This window comes from Thalia democratica, chromosome 5 (assembly GCF_965202585.1).
Source record: "Thalia democratica chromosome 5, ktThaDemo2.hap1.1, whole genome shotgun sequence".
NCBI lineage: Eukaryota > Metazoa > Chordata > Thaliacea > Salpida > Salpidae > Thalia > Thalia democratica.
Genome location: NC_139169.1, coordinates 14,863,562 through 14,876,649, shown reverse-complemented (window position 1 = coordinate 14,876,649; position 13,088 = coordinate 14,863,562). Strand labels below are relative to the sequence as shown.

Genomic DNA, 13,088 nt, shown 5'->3' with positions numbered 1-13,088 from the left:
TTATAGAGTTTTTAAATTGTGATCATTGCGTTTGCATGAAACACTGTTAAATAAAAAATCTCAATTTGAAATTGTCTAACTAATGTTTATTTGCTCCTTTTCAGTTGAACTTTTTATTGTTGAATTATAACTCACTATAAATTTAATACAATTAAATAGAATAATATAAACAACTTCAAGTATTTTAAGATTTTATTTTCGAATCACTCTAAAAAGGGATCATCAGTTATTAATAAAATATTATTCATATATGTTATTTTTTTAGTAAACTAAAATTTAAAAAAAAATCATAAAATTGAACAAAAATTGTGTGGCATTCTGTTGAATACAACCAAAAGGTAGTTATAGCCTACACTTATACCTTTTAAAAAGTTGTGCAATGTAGTGTTAGTTTTATAAAAACGTTCATATCTTCTTTTGACCTTAGTATGCTTCTGTCAGCTTTGCATCCCTAAGTTTCAAAGTAGTAATTTTCATTGAATTAGAAACTTTAACTCTGTAAATTGTTTTGTTTTTAGAGATTTTTTAATAAGATATGTAGTTGACAATGAGTACAAGAGTACTTTTTGTATCATTAGAAGTTTTGAAAATAAAATTGTGAAACAAAACAGTGTTATTTGAACTAAAATGAATTATGACGAACCAAAGTCTAAAGTACTTAAATAATCTAAATTAAAACAAATTGAATTTATAGTTGATATATCTTGATCATGTCAAAACTAAAACTAGATATCAGTTTTTCATTAAAATAAACCTTTTTGATCTGTATTTTTGTAATTTTAAATAGATAGTTTTGTATATAATGTCTATTTTTAGGCATTTGATTACATTTTAAACAAGTAAGTTACATAATAGAAAAATTAAATATAAATCAACAGATAAGTTAAATCTACAAGTAGCTGAATCTCACAATGATCTTTTGGGGAGTTGTTCTTGTAAGTTTACTTTTAATAAAATAAAATAATTCAATGTTTGAAATAAATAAAAATCTTGTAAATTACAACACTTATTTAATTTTTAATTGAATATGTTTTGTCAGTTTCTGCAGTTTCTTTCTTCGCTTTATATTTTTATTTATGGATTTGTGCACTCAAGTGAAGGAACGTCTGTTACAAATGGATTATTTTGCTGCATATTTGTTAGTCTCTTGTTGTTTAAAAATTAAAACAGTTTTATTAGCCTAGTTAATTGTTTGTAAAGTTTAAAGTTTTTTGACTTATTATCTTAACTTTTACCAAATGCTAATTTCACTGATTTATTTTATTACTGGTTTTAGTGAATTAAACATCAAAATTTTTGAACAATGTCAAAATAGTAAGTTATATTATCTTATAAACAAAGTTAATAAATTGTCTTACTTCTTTTAAAAGTGAGTACATGGAAATGGTTAGAACTATAAAGTTATGATAAATCTTTTTTTTTGTATTGGTTGTAAAAATATATAATGTAACTATAAAAACAAATGTATACTATGTCTAAAGTGCAATAACTTCAAAAATAAGTTAGAGCATAAATTTTTATTTAAAAAGTTATCATATTTTAATAAAAAAAAGTGTTTAGAGTCTTTTAATAAATTCAAAATATTTATGATAGTGACAAACTCAACAACTCACTGCAGTTTTTATAATAAGAATTTTTACAGGTTTTTGCAGCTTATTTTGGTCATTTTGTTGCCTTGTGGTATGAAAAAGATTTGGTGAGTTGCTTGTTTTAATGGTTGTTAGTGTAACATGATAACAAAATTTACATTTAATACTTAACAAATTTAATTTTTATCAAAAATATTTTGTTGAAACCAAAGCTTATGTAATTTATTAGTAATAATGAGTTCTGTTTAAAAGCTAAGTAAATGATAATATTTAGAAATACATAGAATTTTTTGTTTATTTAGTTTTGTAGGTGTATGTAATATAAAATTAGAAGACTTTTATGTGAGTTCCAATGTAGTAAATTAATAAATGTCTAAATTCTTAAGTAGTCAATTTTCTACTAGCGCAAATGTAAATTTGATTATATTTTATAACTTACTGAAAACCTTGTAAATGTAAAAATATACTTATATGAAGTTAATGGCAATAGAACTCTTAAATTATCTTAGTTTACATTTATAATAAAAAATTTGAAAAAATTGTCTATTAAAAGTATTTAAATAAATTCAAAGATTCTAAGTTTAAATGAAGAAATATATAAAATACATTTTAATGATTTTGGTCTTTTTTGTACCTGCAAATTTATAAACATAATTTTATTCTCTTTAACTACATCTTAAATATAATATAATGAATCGAATTGGCACAAAGACATTTTTCCACAAAGGATCAAATATGCACAAAGGGAAACTTTTGCACAAAGGGAAATTTTTGCACAAAGGGAAATTTTTGCATTAAGAGTTTTTTTTGCACGAGGGTAAAAAATATATATAATATAAATGATAAGAAAAACAAGAAAACCAAAACTAAGTTAATAAATAAACAAGAAACAAAACAAAAAGTTACTGACCAAATTTAATGGTCGGGAGGGGTAACAGTGATCAAAAAAATAAAAAAATAAAAAAACCAAATAGAAACTATTAATAAAAGTAAGATAAAAAAAGGTAAAACATAGATTAGTAGCATCTCAAAAAAGAAGAAAAAATATAGTTACCAACCAGGATAATGTTTAAGGGTAACTGTGATAGTAAAAAAAAAGTTAATAAAAAAGTTTAAAGAAATAAACCCATGAAAAGTGTCTTAGTGCAAAAGTGACCTCTTGTGAAAAAATAATTATGCAGAAATTACCCTTTGTGCAAAAATTTCCCTTTGTACTTGTTTGACACCTACCATCAAATATGTTTACCAATAAGAGTCATTTTAAAAAATTTATCAGCTATACAAAAATTTTATTAATTTTTTCCTCTACTTTGAACAATTAAATTGTTTTTGTGGATTTTGAAGAATTTAAAATAATTAAGAAAAACTCCTTACCAGACTTAATTAAACCTTTTTAATTAATGTTAGATAGATAAAATTTTATCACAACATGTTTTTCAAATGAATTTGATCACAAAAACAAAATTTCAGATTAAATTAAAAACTAAGAATTAAAACAATGTTGTGTGTATCATTGAAACCTTAGAACTTTTTAGGTATAACTAATGTATGTACGCAAAACATATGATTTTTATTTAATTATTACAAAACAGTTGATGATTTTAATTCAAGTCGGAGGTGCCATTTGCTCAATCGTTCTAGCACTTAGAAACTTACACATGAAGTATTACTATGACAATCTTACACATGTTAGTTTGTTTGGCATTGTACCAACCTATTATTTTTCTTTTGTATGACTGTCAATTTAAACTTTTCAAGTAATTTTTCATTATGTAAATGATATATTAGTGTTTTAAAGTTTTTAATTATATTTTTATCAAGTTTTTTATGTCAAAGAATATTTTAATTTTATTTTGAATTTGAAAAAGTTAGTATGTTATTTTGATTTTTTATTTAAGATTTACTTAAAATTCCAGGATGAAGTAAATTTGTCTTGATTTAACAAATGAAAAAATTTAATACACATTTTATAAGCTTTAATCAAAGTTTTATAAAATATATAAATATTTTTGATATAGTAAATTTATTTAAAAAGTATAATCTACAGTAAGGTTTCCCAAAGTAAGCCAAGTTGTTCCCTTTTTGGGGCCAATACATAAATTTGGGGGCCATGAGCAGTAAAGGGGCTACGGGGTGACATGAGGTCATAATTTGAAACTTAAAATAGGTATTCTGGTTTTGATGATGAAGAGCAAAAAAAAAAGTCTTAAGCGTTTTTAATGATAGTATTTAGAGAATCTTTTTGAAGAGGGCCTTTTTTTAACTTCTTCCAACCTTTTTAAAACATATTTTCATAAATTTGTCAAAAGATATTTTCTTCTTCATTTCTTTAGCAGTCAACCCAAATTTTTTAGGAAGTATTCCTTACCTCTTAATAAAAATTTGTATTGTACTAGTTATAAAAAATATCGAACAAAAATTGATGACCAACAGTTTTTTATTTTTTGTTTTTTCAAGGTTAAAGTTTAATCATATTAAGAACTAAAAATGTCCTACATCACTAGTGCTATTATTAGTAGTTAAAATTTAGTAAAAGCAATTGCTGGAAAACTGCAGGAGAAAAAAGGTTTAATGAAGTATATTTCTCATTAGTTTTTATAATCTGGCCCTTTCATAACAAAACTATTGAGCTCTTTAACTATGTACCCTTATATCTCAAAAATAATTTTTTGGCTTTTAATGGTCAAAAAAGCTGCTGCCTAAGATAAAGATCTTCAAAATGAGGCCAACTTAAATAAAAAAACCCATCTATTTATTGCCATGAGCTGTTGGTATACTGAGATATTGATAAGTTTTTGTAAAAATAAAAAAAAATCCTTCAAACTAATACAAAAAAACTCTTGTTTTTCCAGACATTTTTATGTTTTTGGTGATAAAATGTAGCTAAAAAATTATTTGTTCACAACTTATAAAATGTAGGATAATGATATTAAAACTCTACATTAAACATTCTGTTAAATCCACATTTTTTAGAGTGAAGAAAATGTTTAATACCATTTTTTTTCAAAATTTATTTAGAATTACAAAAGCTGCATGCTTTATATTTTATTTCAAATGCTCACAAAATAGAAAACAATCAGTTTTTAAAAGCTATTTTTAGCTAGAATTCAGCAATTCGTCTTTTTACACTTTCAACTGCTTCATGCAACTTATTCTGTGGTTTTTTGGCTTAAACTTTTGACCTTTTCCACAGTTGTGTGATGAACCTCAGGTTTTAATATGGTACAGACATTTAAGTCCATATGGTCGAAATCACACAACAAAAAGGCCACATTCCTTCTGGAAACTGTCTCTGTTAATCTTTGATTTTCTGGAGGTGTAGTGGGAAATCGAAAAGAACTGTTATGATGTAAGGTAAAATGTTCACTTTTAAGTAGCTTTTTCATACCATTTAAGGTAGGGGTCATAATGCCGTTAATGTGCACATTTGTGTTAATTATTGTCAAAAATTTTCGTCACAAAAATCAGAGGTGATTTTAACATTTCAAAGTGGAGCCCAGTGACACAGTGTTGGTTAGTAAAGGTAATAATCAATTGAAATTTCTTGAGGAAGCCAAGGAAAAGTCTCAGGCAAGCACTCTATTGTTTTTTTGAATTGAACATTGCCTTCACAATCAATAATTTTTCTCATCTAAAAATAAAATATTTTAGCGAATTCTAAAGAAGACCAGCTCTTTGTTAATTCAATTAAATAATTTTTCCTTGAGTGACAAGGAAGTAAGCTTAGCATCTCATTTTTACAACTACCCTCATTAATTTTGGGTCTGTTTTAATATCCAAACAATTTTTATAATAGAGTGTTTTGGGTCCCTCCCTGCAATCTCTTAAATACTAATATGGTGCAATATGAGCAAGGAAATATTTTTTTTTTAACATTCTCATCGTATCATAAACTGTGGATTTTGGTTACTGTATTGTATTCGATATTAGCATCCCCTTGCAATAAAGTCGAATAATGGTATCATTCTTAATCATTATAACAGCATTCTTACCCTCTCTTAAATAGCATTGATGTTGCTTTTGTACAACTAGCTTTACCACAACTAGTTGAACATAGGTGTTCACTTTAATCACAATATTCGTTGTTGCCTTAATCTTTTTAACTTTTCATTGCATCATAAACACATTACTATAGTTGCTTTATTATATTTAACATTGGCTTCCCCATGCAATAAAGTCCAATAGTAGCTTTAACTCTTAATCATTTAAACAGAAAATTTTTATTAAAATAACGAAAAAATAATATAATTGACATTAAATAAACTTTAACAAGACCGTTAGTATATTACCAATAAATCTTGAAACATAAGTCTTCAATAGGTTAATAGAATTTGAAATATTGAAATGGTTCTGGAAACATTTCCCAAACCTGTATAAGTATATATAAATAAATTTCGTTTTGTTTAAATTAGTTTTATAAGTATTTTTTTATATACAGGGTTGCCAAAAAACCTGAAAAAAACCTTAAATTTGAGAAATTTTGACTACTTATAACTATTTTATCATGTTCAGTAGTAAAATTTCGATTAGACACAAAAAATCTATCATATAGATTGAAGATTTTTGTCATCATCAAAAAAAAATTATCTAAAAACACATTTGTAGCTTTACAGTATCTTTTCAATGTTTTTATACTATTTAAACAGTTTTTAACCTTAAATTTAACTTAAAACTAAATTTAGACCCAAAATGTGTACTTATAAAATTCTGGAAAAAATTTCGAAAACCTAGAGAAAATTTGCCAAAAAACATTTGGCAACCCTGTATATATAAAACTATTTAAGTTCAACCAAAACAAGAATATTTTTAAAAGCTTACAGATATAAAAACCTTTCAAAATCTTTTTATTTTCTTCTTATTTTTGTTTTAAATTAATAAATTTTTCACTTCTAGCATAGAGTGTTAAGTGAAGATGAAATAAAAACAAGAGAAAATCATTGCTATTTGGCCATAGGTTCCATAATAAATTTCATTTTAATTGCACTATGGATCTGTAAACTTATAGCTGAATTTGGAAATAAAGTTAGCTTTACTAAAATATTAATAAATATAGTTGCTTATAAACGAAATTTAACTAAAAAATTTTGTGTTGAAAATATAATTTTGGATTAATGATTATGTTTTATAAAAAAAAAAATAAAGAGTGTTAAAATTCAAGTATTTTGATTAAGTTAAATCATTTTTGTTCAAAAAGTTTTTATTAGAAAAATGCATTTGTATAAAATGTAGCTATTTAATTACTCTATCTAATACTTCAATATTCTTAGGATAAAAACAATTCTGAAAATAGAGCACCAACCAATGGTATAGAACAAGATATAGACGGTAATTAAGCTTTTATTTTACCTAATTAATTTTTTAAAGGTTTTTTTATTTTTTATTATCAGAATTAAGTAATAGTTAAAAACCTTATTTGTAATTTTCAAATTTTATCCAAAACAGTTTATCTATTCACTTTAGTAATGGTACGAAAATATGTAATCAGTATGCATTGCAGGTTAAGCTGTCTATTAAAATGGCAACATTTGAGTTTCCAGTTCATTGTTTTTACATTTGGCAGATATCACCAAAACAACCTGTGCAAAACTTCAGATAGTTCGAAGAAAAATTCAGGCAATGTTCGATTTTTTGAAAACCACTCAAATGCTGTGTGGTACTTTTAAAAAGGCAAACTTACAGTTTTCAGCTAGAAATTGTTTTACACATGGCAATTATTACAAACTATTGCTTTTTGATTTCTTGATTTTTTGAAAGAAAAAATGAAATTGAAAAAAAAAAATTTTCAAAAAGAGATAATTACATTTAATCAAGAAGTTTCTCCATGACACCTTCTTAAGTTTGTCTTGAATTGCGCACAATATGTTATGATAATTCCACATTTAAAAAAATAGTTGAAAAATGCAAGATTGCATTTTTTGGTCCCATACAGTTTGCATGTGGTATATTCAAATAATCGGATGGTGCTTATGCAAAAGTTGGTTAAAATTAAATAACATTTTGCACATAAAGCTTTTGTGATATTTACAAATGTTAAAAAAAGAGTTGAAAACTAAAAGGCCGCAGTTTTTGTTAGCACCCTAACCTATCCAAAAAAAGTACAATTTTTTCTATCATAAATAGTATTGCTTCAAGAACTTAGAACCCCAAAGAAAAGTTTTCAGCACTGCTAAAAAACCTTGAATTTGACAATTTAGGCTAAGAAATCTAGAAAACGTTGAAATTAACAAATTTTGAAAAATAAATCAAAAATTTTAAACAAACTTTACATGTTAAGTAGTGAAATTCCGATTTTACACAAAAATCTATCACATAGATAAATTTTGTTTTCATCATAAGTATTTATTTTATTTACAAACACATTTCAAGTGGTTTTATAGATTCTTTTTAATGTTTTCATACTATTTAAGACAGTTTTTTACCTTAAACTTAATTTTATACCAAAAATAGACTCATCAACTTTTACTTTCAAAAACCTGGAAAAATTTCTCATTAATTGGGGACCCTGTGTTTTGTTCGAAAAGTCAAGGCTTTTTTTACAAGATAAAAGAAAAGCATTAGTTCTTATATGTAATATTTAGTAATAACTATAAAAACTTTGAATTTTGTATTTAAATTGTTAACATATGTTCAACTTTCTCACAAATATTATACATTGAATTATAGAACACAATCTTTAATTAAAAGTTTTATTTGAAATTAAAAAGCTTATTAAAGTCATATAAACTGTTTTTTAGATTGTGTTTGTTCAAACTGTTTATAATTTTTTTTTAATTTTTTTAAACACTTACACGTTCAACTTAAAAAAAAACGATTAAGTTTGTTAGAAATCTCAATTTTTTCTTAAAACTACAAAAATTATTTTAAAGAAATTAGTAAATATTAAAGATTGCTGTTTATAAGGCAAAATTTTGTTATGTTACTTTTTATTTTTTCAGTTTGCATTTTCCCTAACAAAGTCTGTTGAAATACCAGCCTTTTATTACAAAATATACTAAAAACTTTGTTGAGTAGAAAAATTATCTGGTAGCTGCATTAAAAGAAAGTAAACATGTAAAATACAAGGCATGCATAGAAATACTTTTATCATGCAAACCATTAAGCTTTCATTAAAATTAAATATAGATTTTTTATTGAGCTAATTTTTTATGTTGACCTTAGGAGCTTTGGTGTTGTTTTAAAATTTAAATTAAAATTTTTCAACAAAGCAAGCTAAAATTTCTAAATCAAAAAGTTTAGTTTAGTAAACTTTTCATAATATACTGTTTTATTTTGAAATATTTTTATGATAATTTCTTATAACTTTAGTCCACAAATGCTAACTAAAAATTTGTTTGTTAGAACAACTAGAAAATGATATGTAAATTGTAAATGTTTTGTTCTTAATTTATTGTACATTAGAAAGCACAAGTTTATCAAGTTTAAAAAATGCATTCACATGGTTAAGATAAAAATGTTTTTAAGTTGAGAACTACAGAGTCATTTATATAATCTTTTACTAATTTTAAATTTATGTATTACAGGGTTCGTGCGTGTCTGGCTAAAACAGGCTGAGTCAGACTTTATCAGTTTTTTATTTTAAAGTTTGAGAAGCTCAGTTTTTCTCAGTTCAAATGCTTGAAAATTTTTGATTAAAAAAAATTGAGAAATCTTTTCAAGATCAAATTGAGATGTAAATTTATTTTCAAATAAAGATTTAGTATTAAAGACAAAATCTGTCAGTATTTGTAAAAATAAATGCTGAAAACCTTTTGTTGAATCTGTAAACATTTTTCAAGAATCTTCATTATTTTGTTTTTAGTATATTATATACATCATAATTATGAAAATTGATTATATAAATACAGTTTAAACATTAAAGTTTAGTTAAACAACTTAGCTGTTTGTTTGAATTTTAATACTCGTGTAAGCGCTTCATTTTAAGTTTTAATAAAACACGACAATGCACGTCGTTTCAATATAAATCTTCTGGTTATAATGTTTTTACTTTGTGCTTAATTAAATTGAAAAATTGTCTTTAGTAATATATTTAAAATTTTCACACCAGTAAAATATTAGATATAACACTTATTTTAAAACTTATCACTGAACTTGTTATGTTAAGGGCATAAGGGGGTAAATCACCTTTTTCACAATTAAGTCTTATTTTATTGAGTTGTAACTAAGCTATGAGTTGCCTTTTGTAGATTTTTAAAACTTAAGATATTAATGAGACGAAGCTGGTTGAAGTCCGAGACTACAATAGTACTAATCAAGATCCCCTAATACCTAAAATGACTTTTAAAGAAAATTTTCCTTACTTTGAAAAAATGCCAGGCTAAATTGGTCTCAGTCAGGCTGAATGAAAAAATTTCGCGCACGAACCCTGTTATTAGTTAAAAGTACTAAACACATATTAAAATAATAAAAATTATAATTAAGTTTAAAATAAAAGACTATGATAAAATTAAACTTTTTTTTTGATATTATGAATCTTTTTGATAGCGATTCTTAATATTTATCTGAAATTATAAACCAAGGCATACTGATTTTTTTGGATTTAGCTCGTTCGCTTAGAAGAGATGTCTTTAAAAACCAACACCTTTGATGACCTAGAGAAAAGTTTGAGATCATTTTTGGCGATACTGCTCGTATTTTAACTGATTTATTCCTTCTTATCTTTTATTGAAAAATTTTATCAAGTATCATATCTGGAAATCTTTATCTTTAATAAATAATTTTTGTGAGTTTTTTCTCCCAGGACGGGTGTAAATTTCTTAAAAAAAATTATAACATGGAAAACTGTAGATTCTGCCACCATATTATAATTATAAATAATAAAATAATTGACTTTCTTCAAGTTTGTCTCTTTCCCGCGCAAAAATGCTGAGCTATTGCCTCTTTTTGCTAGTGTAAGATGCAAGTTACAGTTCTAACAAAAAAGTTACACCAATGCTTTTTTAGTTTGGAAAACAAAATAGTATTTAAATGATATTTATATTCAAGTTGAAAAAAGTTTAACCACTTTTAGTTCTTTCCTGCAAACATTGTTATGATTGTAACAAGTTCCTGTGGAATGTATGCCTAAATAAATTGTATTAATTATTAGAACTAACAATTATATAAACGTAAACTATGCGAAAAACTTTCTATTTAGTCCTTTTTTTATTTAGATTTGTTATATTTCAACAGTTGAAGCCTCCTCAAACAGCTTGAGCGATTTTGTCACCGACGACCAGTTGCTAGGCGACAATGATTTCATTCATCTGGCACCATCGGCTCAGCCAATCAGCGTTGAGAACAGTTTAGTTCCACCAGTCGCAGAAGAGCCTCTGCCGCGTTTTGCAGATCTTGAAACGCCTCCGCCAAAATACGAAGACATTTTCAAAACTACAACCAAATAGATTGAAAGGTTCATTTTATTTTAATTTTGTTTAATAAGTTTCGGGTGCTAATACGAAATGCGACCTTTAATTTTTCAGCTAAAAAAGAATTATATACAGAAAACATCATAAAAACACCATGTGCAAAATTTTAGGTTATTGAGAATGGCTCTTACAGAGGCTACTTTTGAATTTTTGAAATCAACCCAGCGTAAAATGTATAAAATTCCAAATAATCGATCAGTTTTTAGCAGAAAATTTGTTTAATACGGAAACACATCGTGTAAAATTAAAATGGTTTCAAGAAATTTTTATGGGGGGCAGTTCTTTATTTTATGATGTTTTTTGATCGTGTTATTTTTTTAATGCAATGGGGTCGTTTATTAAAAATTAAAAATAGCTTCTGTATATAGGTCATTTAAAAAAATTAATAAAATTGTTGTATACAAGAGTATATTAAAATTAGTAAAAATTTGCTGCTGAAATTTTCAATTGTTTATCATCTCTGAAATTGTACAAATGTTGATATTGAAAATAGCTGAACAATGTAATAAAGTATTTAGAAAATAAATTATATAAATTATAAGAAGATTTATCAAAGTTGTAAACTATATTTAACAGAACCGTCACTAAACCCTTTAGAATTCACCATTTGTTGGAATATCAACTTGAAATATGCATATTGGTATCACTTTTCTTCGGTATGAAATATGCTTGAAAAATATTTGCGGATCAAGATTTTTTGCATTATGTTTCTTTAAGCTAGTTTTTCCTGCTTCTTTCTGTACAACATAACATCATATTTGAACTTGTTACTTTTTCTGTAATCTCGTCTACTTGCTGCTTTTCCCCAGGTGTCTTCACAGTTGTGTACTAATATTTTTTACCTTAATGTGTATTGTGTCTGTCTAAAAAAAAAGTTCAATAAAAACTTTTTACATGTAGTGTTTTTTTTTTTTGACACTTATGATATATAACCATTGACAAAGAGTTAAACTTATTACATAATAAAACCTTTGTACTAAGTGTTTTACTTTAATCCTAATGAGGTATAAATTGTGTTAGTAAAAACTAAAATACTTGAAAAAAATCTGTTTATGTATAGTGTTTATTTTTGAAATTTACGATACATAACCATTGACATAAAGTTAGACTTTATACATGTTAAAATATTGTTGATTGTTTGTATTTTTAACCAAAATTCATTTATTGTTTTTATGTGCTCATTTGTGTTGTAAATGTAGATTAGAATTTAGTGGAGATGCATATTTTTGCAGAATATATTTTTTTCAAGTTTTTTTTCTTTTAACTGCTGAACTTCAGATAATTAAAAAACTTTTATGAAACATTAAAACTCTACTTTTTCAGTTTAAATAAATATTTTAGTTTTTTATTCCGCTTTGTTTTAAGTGTTTTTAATCATGAAGTAGTATTTTATAGATTTTATATTTATATTATTATAAGTAGATTTTATAGAAAGTAACGTGTTAAAACCTTTACTAATTTTAATTTTTTAGTTTTTGTTTAAACTTAAAATGATTACATAAGTTTAAAAATTTTTTGCAGTTATAAAGAATTAAAAGGTTGGTTATAGTTTTGAACTTGGATTTTTTCATCATAGTTGTAATCATAATGTTTTCTTTTTCTACTAAGATTGTTAATTTTTAAAGTGCTTTTGGTTTTAAAAATAAATTGGATGTTATTTTGACATTATATAAACGTGTATGCATTTCCATTAAAGTGTTAAGAATAAATTTCCTGTATTCAGCTAATTTTCAACTTTTAATTTTTTTTTTTAATTTGATTTTATTCCGTAGAGTTTAACTTATCAGACCCTTTTGACCGCTTAACAAAAATTATATTAACTTTCAAGATTTATAAGTGAAATAGTAAGTGAGCTCAAAAAGCTACTTATAAAAGGTGCAAACCGACTAGGCGTAAATAATATTTTAACCTCCTTTTATAACTAACTTTCTTTAGATTTTTTGTCCAACATTAATTTTTTAATCTACTAAGTGAAGCATTTTTATACTTTCAAAAAAATATCTCTTCACTACTTTTAAAGTTCTTACGTTTTAAATTTTTTTAACTACCTAAGGAATGTTTCATGAAAACTTGAGATCGCTAGCTTAAAAATATT

At 25.0% G+C, this 13,088-nt stretch overlaps 1 protein-coding gene across 1 annotated transcript; it reads left to right on the top strand.

The window, feature by feature from the left end:
• Positions 1 to 263: 263 nt before the first annotated feature.
• LOC145836202 (uncharacterized) lies at positions 264 to 11,954 on the top strand. The gene is made up of 9 exons (XM_082944019.1): positions 264 to 338; positions 879 to 935; positions 1,040 to 1,138; positions 1,643 to 1,696; positions 3,182 to 3,277; positions 6,483 to 6,611; positions 6,857 to 6,914; positions 10,758 to 10,977; positions 11,570 to 11,954. Exons 2-8 carry the CDS (start codon positions 912 to 914, stop codon positions 10,967 to 10,969), a joined length of 672 nt encoding a protein of 223 aa, XP_082800145.1. The 5' UTR covers positions 264 to 338; positions 879 to 911; the 3' UTR covers positions 10,970 to 10,977; positions 11,570 to 11,954.
• Positions 11,955 to 13,088: the final 1,134 nt, after the last annotated feature.